A 14771-nucleotide genomic window follows, 5' to 3' on the forward strand; every position below is an offset into this window, starting at 1 on the left:
AGATAGTTTTTATAAATTATAAACTGGGTGAAACTGGGAAATCCCAACACTGAACTCTTAACAATGATACAAAATCTACCTTTGACTCAGTTTTTGGAAAGCAGACAGGCAAAGCAGAAAAAGTATCATTGATATTCATATGAAAAAATGTGCTAAACAGAAGAGACATTCCATTAAAATTCTAAAAATTTTTAGGTTAGGCTACTAAGGATTAGATTTTTAATTTTCTTTGTAGGATAAATATCCTTTTACTAAAATAAAATGGGTCACAGGTACATATCAATAAATGATCAACTATCCAGACCTACTAAAATTCTATAAAGCTTGACTTCTGCCTGGTCCTGTCATTTACCTGGATTTTGAAATTGAAGGACTTATTCCTATTAGCATCTGTTTCCTCAGCCTAATAAAGATACTGCATATAGCTTGAGGCTAGGAGTTTTAGCAAAAAGCCTCATCTCAACCAGAATAGTCCTATCTCTGTGAGCCCTGTGAAAGCAAAGTCCTTGTTTTCAAGACACTTAGATGGATGTTGTCCAGGATCTGTAGCAATAAAGATCATATCTGCTCTGACCCAAATCCAAAGCAGCTTTCATTTCTGCTGTAGCAAATACTCAAAAAAAGACAGAGTAGATTCTGCTTAGTTTTGTTTTTTTAAATTCATGAGTATGTCCTGGGCATACACCTTCCAGGATATAAATAACATGTAAGTGTATATACACACACACACACAAACACACACACACAGATTTATAAGATGACATCTTGATTATGGAATTTTTTATATTTAGAAGGATCGTGTTCAAGTTTATAGCAACATGTCTACAACTCATTTCTGAATAATTAAGTGACTCAATCAGCCATAAAATACAGTAAATGTTAACAGCTATATGTAGACAGTGGGTATGTGAACGGTCATTTTACTATTCTTCACTTTTTCTGTATTTTCTAAAAGATCACAATAAAAAGTTGGAAAAAATTATTTAAGAAATTAAGAAACACAGAAGCAGGGTGCCTGGCTGGCTTAGTGGTAGAGCATGAGATTTTTGATCTTGGGGTCCTGAGTTTTAGCCCCATGTAGGGTGTACGGTTTACTTAAAAAAAATTAAGGAAAATTAGAAGGGAAAGTTTAAGACAAAAAACACACAAGGTGGCTTTAAAAAAAATCATCACTACTACTTACAAGAGAGACAACTATCATCAAGAACATTATACAGAGAAGGCACTACATACATAAAAGATGGGTACTCTTATTCACTAATATATCAAAAATAAATTTGATAAATTATAGAACTCCCAGCAAAACAGAAACAGGTAATTAGAATTGCATGGAAATACAGATAGAATGCTGCAGGTAATTAAACTATAAAAATGAAATATATAGCTCATATTCCCCTAAACAAATCTCAACCTTTTATAGAGAAGCCAGCAAGTGAAAATATGTTAGAAAATCAAATGGGACGCTTCCCACCATCTTGGAGCCTCTGGAGGCCTGCTGGGAACAGGACTCCTAAAATGACAAATTATGTCCGGAAGGTTGTGGGCCAAGGCCATTTTTGCTGGCTACAAGCGGGGTCTCCAGAACCAGAGGGAGCATACAGCTGTTCTTAAAATTGAAGGTGTTTCTGCTCGAGATGAAACTGAATTCTATCTAGGCAAGAGATGTGCTTATGTGTACAAAGCAAAGAACGACACAAAGACTCCAGGTGGCAAACCAAACAAAACCAGAGTAATCTGGGGAAAAGTAACTTGTGCTCATGGAAACAGTGGCATGGTTTGTGCCAAATTCCAAAGCAACCCTCCTACTAAAGTCACTGGCCACAGATTCCATGTGATACTATATCGCTCAAGGATTTAAACTTAATGAAAAGTAAATAAATAAAGATGTAAGTAAATAAATAAAGATGTAAAGATGTTTGTTCTCTTGTTAAAAAAAAAAAAAGGAGAGAGAGACAGAAAAAGAAAAAAAAATCAGATGGAAGATCTAGGAAAGGCTCTTCTTTTTTTCAGAAATGTCAATTTTAAGGAACAAGAACATAAACAAAAATGCTAACAAATTCATTTTTACAGAGCCAAGTGAAGTTTTAGATTCTTGTTTAAATCCTCCTTTCTTAAATTATTGAAGCCAACTGACCAAAATATACACAATTAAGGAAAAAGTTAATAAATGCTAGAGAAACAGTATCTGGAAGAAACATTCTAGCTATACAGAAGGAGAAAAGCAAGTGTACACTCAGTATCTATGATTGTCTAAAGGAAAAAAAAATTACCTCACTATCATAGAGAAAATTTCTTATAATTGCCATGGCAAACCAAAAATCTTAAGAATCAAATTACCCTTTTTAGAGGTCATTAGGACTGCTGAAGAGACTTTTTTTTTCCTTAGGCAGCAGCAATATTGTGGTGTAAAATGATCTATCAAGAAGCAAAATAGCTAACACAATGCAATAATAAATAATTCAGTAAAAAGCTTGAGATCATAAGCAGGACAGAGTTACCTCCAAAGCCCTCGATACATTCCTCATATAAATTACTACTTAAAGGAGACAATTCATATTAGTAATCCTACATTTAACCACACAACTCTAAAATGCACCTGTGATCTCCACATATGCACTATCAATGGGATCAGCAAATGCTTTTTGCAAGTAACAGATGTTCCTGCTCTTACCTGACGTTTCACTTTAGGAAGATGAATACAAATGGAGTCAATATATTGTTATGTTTTAATATAACCACACCCTATAACTCTATGTATCTGAAGACTGTTTATTTTTCTAATTTTCTCTTATTTTCCATTTTTATGTTTCTGTTGAGATTACAGAGTGATTAGTTTATTAAAAGTGAACATACATTACAACAGATTTTTCAAACTACGAATATGCTACTTGAAAAAAACATTCGTAGGGGCGCCTGGGTGGCTCAGTGGGTTTAAGCCGCTGCCTTCGGCTCAGGTCATGATCTCAGGGTCCTGGGATCGAGTCCCGCATCGGGCTCTCTGCTCAGCAGGGAGCCTGCTTCCCTTCCTCTCTCTCTGCCTGCCTCTGCTTACTTGTGATCTCTCTCTGTCAAATGAATAAATAAAATCTTTAAAAACAAAACATTTGTAAAATTACCCACCGTAATGCCAGCCATTATTTTTGACAAAGCTAACACTTGGCCACTTACCATGAGTGCTTTATATTTTCTCAAAAAATTCACGAAATTGTTCAAGAAACAGCCAGCTATTTTTAGATGAAGAAACTGATGCAAAGAAAAACTAAGTAACAGTCCTAATGTCTTGATGAATTTGGATGTATACTTAAGCAGTCTGACTCTAGATAATATGTGCTTTAACCACCAGATACTCTACTGCCACTTTCATCCAATCAAGTCCTTCCAAAACCTCAAAATCAGCCATTTTAAAAAAAAGCTTAGAACATGTAGAGAATTTGTGGATAATATGGAACAGATCACTGTACTATTTCCTAAAAAATGAACACCAGATTCCTTATTTTAATACATATGAGAATCTAGTAATACAACAAAAGTTACCAAAAGAATTCTCAGGGTATTCATAATATATACTATAAATTTCCATGAATGCAATGTAATCTGAAGTATTAATCAAAACATGGCACAACAGTCATTTCCAGACCTAAGTAAGCTGTCCCGTGGAGAAACATAAACAGGTACCTGTTATGGATACTAGTCCTGTATTTTAAAAAGGTACACAAGAATATTACTTTACAGGGATGCCTGGGTGGCTCAGTTGGTTAAGCATCTGCCTTTAGTTCAGGTCATGATCCCAGGATCCTGGGATATAGTCCCACATTGGGAGCCTGCTTCTCCCTCTGCCTCCTGCTCCCCCTGCTTGGGCTCTCTAACAAATAAATAAGGTAAAGTCTTTAAGAAAAAAAAAAAAAAGAATATTACTTTAGAGTCAAATATTGTATATGCTTGCTAACACAAAGCCATTAGCTGAACTAAGCCTACAAACACCTTCAATGCTTTTTAGCCCATAAATTTTTCTGAAGCACCGTTTGTTTCCTTTGTAATAACTGCTCAGATTTTGTGTACGATAGATACTCCTAGTGACTCAATCATAATTTTCATCCCTGAAGTCTTCTATATAGAGAAAAACAGGCACTGTGTACTAGACCTAAGGTTCTAACGTACTGTCCTACTATATGACTCTCAAAGTGGGATACCCCTAGTAGTGTGCCCACAGAATACATATACTGGAGGATCAAAATTTACTTAACCATTTCCTCTCTGACATTAACTTAAAACATCATACTAAAATAAATACACATATAATATGCACTAGAAGACAAAATTAATGGTATTTCAAGATAAAACACGAACCTTCAGAAAAATCTGAAGCATGACAAGCCTTTGTAGACCTCTTTTAATAAAATCACCGCTCCCCCCCCAACGCCCACCACAACCCCACCAAAATTCACTCCCCTCTGCTGGTAAGAATACCAGTGTAGTGGAAATGTTTAAGAACAACCAAGTTGCTAGTAAGCTGAACTATATGAACTGCCATTTTTATACTTCAAAAAAATGGCTGAATATTAGCAAATTCACATGGTTCAATTTAAGTATCATGTTCAGTCTTCAAAGACTTGGCATAGTGTAAGAAAGGCTAATGTCTCCATTCTGCATAGTGTTCTTACACCAGTGACTTTATTATCCTGGAGTAATACATCTGTATGAATATTGTTGACTGCTGAGATAAAAAGGAACCACCTCTTCAGAAGTTAATCTTATTATCATGAAGGGCTAATTTTCCATCTGAAAATGAGTTCACATCAAATTTATGTAGGCAAAGAAGTGTAGCACCTGTAAGAATTTTATTTTTTCACCTTCAACAATTTTATTCATTTAAAATATTTTTTAGGGGGGAGAGGAGAGTGAGAGAGACTCTTAAGCAAGCTCCACGCCCAGTTTGGATCCCGATGGGGTCTTGTTCTTACAACCCTGAGATCACGACCTGAGTTGAAATCAAGAGTCCGACTCAACTGACTGAGCCACCCAGGAGACCCTAAAATATTTTATTTTTAAATAATTTCTACACCCGATGTAGGGCTTAAACTCACAAGCCCAAGATCAACAGTTGTATGCTCGACCAACTGAGCCAGCCAGGCACCCTTCACCTTCAGCAACTTCAAAAATAACACAAAACAAAATAGCCTACAGATGCCAGTCCTGATAGTGTTAACATGATTTTCTCTATATACGGTTTAAAGATTTATTTTGGTAGAGACAAGAACATATTTAAAATATAGTTAAAATTTATGGGGAAAAGAGTCTTCCTAATCAATCTTTTTGGTCACTTAGTTTCTTAAAATGATTCATTATATCACTGTGAAGAGGGAAAAGATAAAAAATCGCAATAATCAAAAAGAACAACAAACACACACAAAATAAGATGAATCTGTTGCTTTGTTTTTTCTTTCCAGAGCATGAAAAGACCAATTTACAATATGAACAAACCATTATGCAGTAAGTGGAACTAATTCCAGAATGCATCAAGTGTGTGAAGTTTTGAAATATATCACATGTAAATTCAAATTACTTCCTTCAACTCTCACTTCTCTAAAAGTTATCACAACAGCTTCAATTCAGCTTTAGTTTTTAAGTTTCCTCAGTTTTGTTCAAAAAGCATAAAGTAAATAACAACGACAAAAAACCCTCTCAGAAATCTCCCCCACTTCAGGAAACATACATAAATCTTAAAATCCAAACCTTTCCCAAAAAACAAAACAGTAATTAGAATTAATCTAGAAAGAACCTGGAGCATTTCTTTCCTGACCTAATTTAAGACTCTCTTTGACCTGTGATTCAGGCTTTGCAAGATTATAGGTTACAAAATACCAACTCACAAGTTACAGAGAGCTTTAGGTCATGCTTAAAATGTTGCCTAAGGGAGCCTGCCCCAGTAAAGAAAAAATGAGGTCTTTTTTTTTTTTTTTTTAAATTGTACTTTAAGTATCTGTAGGCACAGTCCTAAAGTTGGTCTGCTGACATATTTATAATTTTATAATTTATAATTTCAGAGTTCTTTAATACAGTTTTATCTTCATAATTTTTAAATCTTGTATTTATTCCATCTTCAAATCGGAAATATCTTGCTTTTTTCTTTCTAAATAGACTCACTATCTTAAAATTCAGCTAGGGGTGCCAAAGTGATGCAGTCAGGTAAGCATCTGACTCTTGGTTTTGGCACAGGTTGTCATCTCAGGGTCTTGAGACTGAGCCTTGGTCGGGCTCTGTGTTCAGCAAAGAGTCTGCTTTAGACTCTTCTCTGCCCCTCCCCCTGTGCGCACACTTGCTAAAATAAATAAATAAATCTTTAAAAAAATAGTAAAATTCCGATAAAAGACCACTTCCTTCAGGAAAGCTTCCATGATTAATTCTCCTATTCTTACACTGTTTTCTCTTGGTATAGCACTTCTTCCATTATATTTATTGTCTTTAAAATGTTTGGCTTCTCCGGCTATCACTTAAAATTGTGAGATTCTTCTGACATTTTTCCAAATCATGACTTAAAAATCTTAACATTAATTATTAGGGTAGTAGCATGGATAATGTTTTCTCTATTTCCAAATTTTTAGTGATTTTAAAGCTTTTAAAATGAAACCCTTAAAAACCAATAAACAAACTAAACTTCTGTTACATTTCTAACTTTTAAAATTCACAGTACCATTTTGTCGGCATCATCTCGGTAATATCACAAATGAGGAGGACACATGTATAGGCTGCTGTTGTAGTTTCTGGCTATGCCTTTCACCTTCCTAGGAGACTCCCAAATCACAATGGCAATAGCAGCTATTACTCATTGAGCCAGGAAATTTTTAGGTGCTTAACTTATACCATCTCTAATCATTACAAGGAAGAAAGCAAGGAAGATATTACTGGTCCTCATTTTATGGATAAAGAGACTAGTAAGATATTCTCTTTCCTCACTGATAGGAAGCCTTTCCACAGGAGGGAGAAGAAAAAACAGAATTTTTAGATGAAAATGTAAGGAACAAAATATGCAGAATAAATGGCATGGGGAGGGGAGAGGTCATTACTCTACATTTGGGCTCCTTCTCTATTCACCCTACATTTTTCTGTAAGTCACAAAACTGGCTTCATCTTCTAACTCTTCCAAGGATAAGGAGTCCAAAGAATTAAAGAGGGAGTGTTCTGAAAATAGCAAGCGGAACAACACAAAGAAGATAGGTAAGTTCTTAAAATTAAAGGAAACTAAGTGTATCATGATAGCAGACCTGTAACAATGCAGACAAGTGGTTCATAATTCTAGCTGCTTTAAAAAAAAAAATACCAAAGCCAAATCTAAAACAATCAAATCAGAATCTCTAAAGGTTGGGGTGCTGTAAATAAATGGATTTTTCATTTAACCACTACCATCAAATCCCCACTAACACTATTAATTTTTAGGCAAAAATACTCAGGCTAGGTTATAATATGGATGATTTTAATAGCTGATTAACATCTACTACTCTCCTAAATTTCTTCTATTAAACTGGGTAAGAAAGATTTATCTTGATATTTTTAGATAAGCTATAGCAACTGAAACTGCTTTAGAAAGCAGAATGACAATGACATTCAAACTCATGATATTATTAGGGATGAACCTAATCTTAGTCTAATTCTTTATTAACAACCTTAAAAATAAAAATAAGTTACTATTAGTTAATATTTTAAAATGCTGGGGCGCCTGGGTGGCTTAGTGGGTTAAGCCTCTGCCTTCGGCTCGGGTTGTGGTCTCAGGGTCCTGGGATCGAACCCCACATTGGGCTCTCTGCTCAGCAGGGATCCTGCTTCCCTCTCTCTCTCTGCCTGCCTCTCTGCCTACTTGTGATCTCTCTATCAAATAAATAAATAAAATATTTAAAATATATATATATATTTTAAAATGTTTAGTGTACAATGATTGAAGCCCAAAAGGAATTTAATTGAATGGCTCAAAATCACATGTACATAAAATCTAAATACGGTAAGTACAAAAACTTTAAAAGCTAACACTAAGAATTTAGAAAACCTAATCGTTTCATACTGACAGCACAAAGAGGTACTCTTTTGGAAAATATATCAGAAATCATAAAAATATCCAAGTTATCTGACAAAAGCATCCTGCTTTTGAAAATTCATGCTAAAGAAGGGGTGCCCGGGTGGCTCAGTTGGTTTAGCATCTGCCTTTGGCTCAGTTCATGACCTCGGGGTCCTAGAATCAAGCTACCCCCATCAGGCTCCCTGTTCAGCCCGGAGCTTGCTTCTCCCTTTCCTTCTGCCTGCAACTCCCCCTGTTTTCATTTGCTCTCTCTCTGTCAAATAAATAAATAAAGTCTTTAAAAAAAAGAAAAAGAAAAAGAAAATTCATGTTAAAGATAAAGGAAAATATCAGAAGCATTAGTGTTGATTATAGTCCTATAAAGGTGGTAACTGGAAAATTCGAAGTCCAACATTAGAGAAATGGTTAAATAAATTTTGAAAGAAAAAATAAATTTTGGCATATTCAAATATTGGATTCTCATTAAAAATTATAATTAAAGGGGCACCTGGCTGGCTCGGTCAGCAGATCATGTGACTCTTGATCTTGGGGTGATAAATTCGAGTTCCACATTGTTGGGGGGTAGAGTTTACTTTAAAAAATTTATAATTATGAAAACTACCAGTGCAGAAGCTTACATAGTAAGAGAGGGTCCTGTAGGTAAAAGCAGTGTTTCCTGAAGTGTTTTTATAGAACAGTAGTACCAAAGAATGAAGATGTGTTGTGGGGGGGCAGGGAGGAGGTCTAAAACCAAATACTTTTAGAAAATGCCAAATTGGCCCTTTCTTTCCTATACAGCGTCTCTATACATGCAATATGGTAATGGGCACTATATACTACCAGGAGGGCATGTATATATATAGTACTCAGTGTTTTAACTACAGACATCTTCCCAAACTCTACCTCTTTCTCTCTTTCTCTCTTCCTCCCTCCCTCTTTTTTTCCCTCTCTAGGTTCCCCGCCCAGTGTGAACCCAACATGGGGCTTGAACTCATGACCCTGAGATCAAGACCTGAGCCCACACCAAGAGTCGGATGCTTAGCTGACTGAGCCACCCAAGCATCCCACTATGTTTCTCTTCCCCGCCGCCCAGCTGGGAATGTTGTGAAACTAGTGCTCTACAGAACACAATCTTCGCAATAACATCATTAAGTACTATAAATCAATAAATTTAAATACGTCTTTTTATTCATACTATGATAGGATTTTTATTAGAAGACTATATAACAAATTAATATCATACCTACTTAAAAGTAGCCATTTCTGATTAGTATTTTGGATCAAATTATTTAACATTAAATATTCTAAATATAAACAGAATCTTCTCTTAGCTATTCCTAAAATATGAATAAAAGAAAAGATGCTTTTAATTAACCTAGTAATAGGTTAATAACACACATAAAAATGTGTGTTATTCCTACTTATAACTAAGTTTCACATCACATACCTTCCAAACTAAAAACAGCTTGTTGTGCCATAAATTAAACATTCTGGGGAGAATTCTGACTACAAATTCTCATAAAAATAAACTTAAGTCATGTTTATTGTCATTTCACACAAAGTCTAACTTGTAACATGCCCAGTCACTGCACTATCATATTTTAATATATAATGAAAAAACATCAAGTACAGCAAGATTCCAAGACTGTTTCCTGCAAACTTGGTAGGGATGGGGAGAATGCTGCTTATCACTGCATACACACCAACAGGAATGGCAGATGCACACAGCTCTAAGAACCAACAGAAAACACATCCTATGAGATACAGACGTTAGGGTGAAAATAGGAATTATGGGGAAATTTATGAACTGGCATAAGAAACACAAGCAGGGACGTGACTTTGCCTTCCTCTTCTGTTTTTCTGAGGTACTGCAGATCACTGTTAGGGATGAGAAAAATGATGGAAACAGAATTAACTGAAGGAGGCTGCCAACGGGGGCCCCACTGAAGTCCTACTGGTTCTGCCAATTCTCATTCCAGATTACAAAAGAGAAAATCCCTGAAGGGTAAAAGAAGTGTTGTGTGGAAGCAAGGGGAACTCAGCAGTACAAACCAACTCTAAGGCAGTGATCCGAGAAGGACCTAACATTTTTTGTGACAATTCACTTAAAAGTAGAAACTTTTAATCCTTCTAACACTGAAACTTGATTATTATTACCCTCATTTTACAGATAATGGTAATAAGAAACATGTCCAAGGTCAAGATGTTATTTAAAGCAAAGTAAGATAATGTCTCCATCTGTCTGGTTTTAATGTTCGTGTTCCTTCAACTACTTCATACAGTCTCTTCTTAAGTGTCTCTAATCACTATTACTGACAGGTACTGCCATAGCCACTGAAGCATCTAATCATTATAATTTTATTATTCTTTTTCATCACTTCATTCTCCTCTTATGTCGGTACTTTGAGGCTTTTTGTTAAAGTGTGAGGTCTTCTAGAGACATCAACTTTCAAAGGACTCTTTCCATCTAGACAGTAAATCAATAAGTATCAACAGTGTTAGTTCAGTCTTTGGATATTCTTGACAATTTTTATCACTCTTTGTTCTGCAAATCAACTCTTCCATCTCCCTCTAGGAAGACAGATTTCATTCTGGGCATTGAGGAGTGCCAGAAGGCATATTTTAAGATAGAAAATTTATCCTTCCTTTATTTCCCATCTCACTCATCTGAAAGTAACTATCTAAACAACCTCACTACTTGGTACACCAAGTTACAACTCCAGTAAGAAGATAACAAAGAAAGTTCTTTGTTTTGCTTTGTTTTGAATGTGTGGGTTTTTTTTAATTAATTTATTTATTCGACAGATACAGATCACAAGTAGGCAGAGAGGCAGGCAGAGAGAGAGGGATGCAGGCTCCCCGCTGAGCAGAGAGCCTGATGCGGGACTCGATCCCGGGACCCTGAGATCATGACCCGAGCCGAAGGCAGAGGCTCAACCCACGGAGCCACCCAGGCGCCCCTTTATTTTGTTTTTTTAAAGGATATACAGTAATTAATTATTTTAAAGATCATGAACTTTCCTAATCTAAGTCTCTTGAGAGATCTCTAACAGCCTATTCATTCTTAGTTTAGGCATGATTAATAATCCAGTTATCTGGATTCTAGCTAGGGTGGAAAAGAACACCATATTAAAAGTGAAAGAGCAAAGTCATTGAGATCAGGAAGAAGTTAAAGCAGGATGCTAATGGTGATGGAAGCAACCAAAATACTATTTAATAAAGCAGAGACAATTTAAAAAGTAGGGCAACATGAGACTACTAAATACTACTAAGCAAAGTGCACCAGATGCCATTATTCTTCCAGATCAGCAGAGGCCAGGAATCCTTGCCCAGTTTTCCAATAATCTAATCTTGTATTTGCTATTTGTAAAATACGTCACTTAAGGCTTCTTGGTTTAGACCCTGCGTACCTTACAATATCCCCCCTTATCCCCGTTCAAACTGTGACTCTTATATCAGGGTTAGCATTCACAGAATCAGCCTTAATCCACACTATGGTCTGACATCTTGATTCTTCCTCAAGGCTCTCACTTCTGACTCACAGCAAACATACCCTATGGAATACCCAGCCTAGAACTTAGCTACATTTCTGACCTTCGTGGAGTCCTACTGAAGGGGTTTTATTGACAGACACTGCTTCTTACTATCTGCCAGATCCCCAGCTATACTCCTAACTTTGCAAGTAGAGCTCCCTGGAACAACTCCATTATTCCTCTGCCTTTTGGCAGCCACCCTTCTGGCTGCACCCAAGTAATACAGTGAACATACCATCTATTACCTCTAACCTCCCAAAACAGTCTGGGGCAACACTCTGGCAATCAAATTCACTGATATTTCAGCAGCAAAAGATAAAACATATTCACATAAGGTGGGATTAAATAATAACTATAATAGCTTTATATCAGTTTGCATTATATTTTGCTGCCAAATGAGTTAAGAAAAAAACTTTCCAGAGCCTTTCCACACTGGAATTAAGATGAAGGGACTCTGTATATATATGTCTTTCTTTCCATTTTTTCCTTTCCAGCTCTCCTCCCAAAATATTAAAGAAAAAAATTTTTTCTTGGGTGTTTCAATAGGTAATTTCAACTTTCTGATAATTTTACTTATGTAAAAAATGTACTAAATAAATGAGGTATATTTTGGGTATATACACAAAAACATGTATATATTCATCATACAGATATCATACAAACACAGAAGGATATAAACAGATGCTATATATTTACCCACAGAAAAGCATTATCCAGGCAATAAGTATAACTAAGTTACTGAAGAAGCAGACATACAAAACATTTTATTTAGTGCAATTAGAACCATACCAGGGTTTTAAGATTAGTGATACAGTATACAAGCTCCAAAAAAAGGCTTTTTTCTTTCCTTTTCTTTTTGAAATGCAGAGGTCATTAAACTAGTTATCCAGGATTTAGAACAATTAGAATAGTAAGGGGCCTAAACAAATTCAGTTTAACCTTTATTCTGTTCATAAGATAATTAAGAAAGGCTAAAAAAAACAAGTTATAAATGGCCTCAATCCCCTTTCTGAAGGAAACCTGGATGGAAGACAGATGCATTGCTTAAAAACAGAAGTACTGGGCGCCTGGGTGGCTCAGTGGGTTAAGCCGCTGCCTTCGGCTCAGGTCATGATCTCAGGGTCCTGGGAGCAAGTCCCGCATCAGGCTCTCTGCTCAGCAGGGAGCCTGCTTCCTCCTCTCTCTCTCTCTCTCTCTGCCTGCCTCTCTGCCTACTTGTGATCTCTCTCTGTCAAATAAATAAATAAAATCTTAAAAAAAAAAAAAAAACAAAAACAAAAACAGAAGTACTTAGGGGCATCTGGGTGGCTCAGTGGGTTAAAGCCTCTCCCTTTGGCTCAGGTCATGATCCCAGGGTCCTAGGATCAAGCCCCACATCGGACTCTCTGCTCAGCAGGAAGCCTGCTTCCTCCTCTCTCTCTGCCTGCCTCTCTGCCTACTTGTGATCCCTGTCTGTCAAATAAATAAATAAAATCTTAAAAAAAAAAAAAAGTACTTAAATTCAGGTCTCCTTTCAGGAATCTTTTCTTACATTATAGCTCTCATTCTAAAATAACTGCATTCTAAGACAAATCAAACGTCCAATACTTTTTTAATTGTCACATATATGTTATAGACCCTGTCTGCTTACCCATTAAGGAAAAAAAATCGATGGTATTAAAATGTAAGACAAGTCTCAGCTTCACTGTTGATCTAAAACGACTTTATTAAAGACACGATTTTTAAAACATGTGGAAATGAAACAAGATAAATTCTTCTCTCCCCATCCATCTAATGCTCAACTCTAAGGGGACTTCTGCTTTTCTTACACTTTAACCTCACTAGATTACTTTCTCCAAAAGTTAACAATACTTGTGGGTACATTCTCCCCCCCACCGCCCTTTCAGCATCTCCTCTAGGCTCCAAGTTCCTTCAGACTGCAAAGCCTACACACAAATGGTGCTGAATATTTGAATAAATAAACGCACATAAAAATAATGTATAATTACGATCCTTAAGGAAGGAGCTCAAATCATCTGGCTTCTACTTTCTGACTTGACAGTTATAAAAATCATCTTAACTTGCCAGAGGTATACATTACGTGACCAGTAAGTACCATAAAGCACTTTATAAAGTTCCTAAACACTTGGTAATCACTCGAAATGACGCTTCGCTGGCCGAGAGTACGGCAAGAGGAAATGTTTCCTCACACTAATCAAATACTCCTCCAGCAAAGGCTTTTTTTCTCGGAGAGAACTGGAAATGAGTCCTCACGTATAAGGCAATATCCACTCCTTTTTCCAGAGCGCTTCTGGAAACCCGCCTTGAGGGTGAGGTGCGGGCGCTCAGAGAGCCTCGCCCGAAGCCCGGGTTGGAGCCACGCTCCCGACGGACCTGGGGCGCAATGGGCGCCGCTTGGGCGGGTCTGGCCAGTCGGGTTCCGACCTTCCAACCTTTCTCCACAGGCCAGGACTGCCGGGCTCCCGCCGGCGGGCAGAGTTCACGCCTACCTGTTGTGCTCCGGTAAAACCAGACTTTCCCGGAGCCGGGGGACAGGAAGACTGACCGCACTGGCCATTCGGTCGTCCCCGAGCACCAGTCCAGTTCCTCCTCGGCGAGTTCTGACCCCTTCAGCACGACACCTAATCCCTCCACGCATTCCCGCACTCAGGTTCCCCGCTTCCTCCACCACTCCGCAGCCGCGACCACCCTGGGGACCCCCAAGCCGCCCAACTCACAGTGCAGGCCCGGGTGTGATGTCCCTCCCAGTGGTCAGGCAGCTCGGGCACCGCCCCCCTGGCGCCCGCAGTGTCTCCACTCCCAGGATCCCAGACTGCTCACCTTCTGGAGTGCCCCACCCCCCGCCCCCGGCTCAGTGCCCTTCCCAGTCCTGCCACGTTACCGGCTCCACAAAACAGCAGGGCAGCGCCGAGACTCGCCGGCGGCGGCGACTGCGAGGCAGTGCGGCGGGAGGGGCGCGCGAGAGGCGGAGCCGGAAAGCCCGGAGCGCGGCGGGAGCCAACGATTGGGAGCGCGCCCTGCGCCGCGCCGCCTATTCTAGGCCTCCTCAGCCGGCCGCCGAGCTATCGAGCACCCACTCTGGCAGGCGTGATTGCTCCACCGCCGAAAGAGCGATGGGGGAGAGTGCTGTCCAAATTAATTGGGGCGGGGTCGGTGGCTATGCAGTAGGTAGATCTTGGCCACAACTATTT

The 14771-nt window shown here is 38.1% G+C and overlaps 2 protein-coding genes across 8 annotated transcripts in view; one reads left to right on the plus strand and one right to left on the minus strand.

Moving 5' to 3' along the window:
- Positions 1–14528, minus strand: part of HEATR5A (HEAT repeat containing 5A) — a 112210-nt gene extending 97682 nt beyond the window's left edge. For all 7 annotated transcript variants that reach the window (XM_032341475.1, XM_032341473.1, XM_032341474.1 and 4 more), the window contains exons 1-2: positions 14401–14528; positions 9886–9925 (exon numbers count right to left, since the gene is read on the minus strand). The gene's annotated coding sequence lies outside the window, so the exon portion shown is untranslated. The remainder of the gene's footprint in view (positions 1–9885; positions 9926–14400) is intronic.
- Positions 1325–1873, plus strand: LOC116589832 (60S ribosomal protein L35a-like). Its single transcript, XM_032341497.1, has one exon. The coding sequence runs from the start codon at positions 1526–1528 to the stop codon at positions 1856–1858; it is 333 nt and encodes a 110-aa protein (XP_032197388.1). The 5' UTR covers positions 1325–1525; the 3' UTR covers positions 1859–1873.
- Positions 14529–14771: the final 243 nt, after the last annotated feature.

This window comes from Mustela erminea, chromosome 5 (assembly GCF_009829155.1).
Source record: "Mustela erminea isolate mMusErm1 chromosome 5, mMusErm1.Pri, whole genome shotgun sequence".
NCBI lineage: Eukaryota > Metazoa > Chordata > Mammalia > Carnivora > Mustelidae > Mustela > Mustela erminea.

What these genes read in the sequence shown, in the direction of transcription:
- LOC116589832 (XM_032341497.1), top strand. Translation starts at nt 1,526, where the DNA reads ATGTCCGGAAGGTTGTGGGCCAAGGCCATTTTTGCTGGCTACAAGCGG.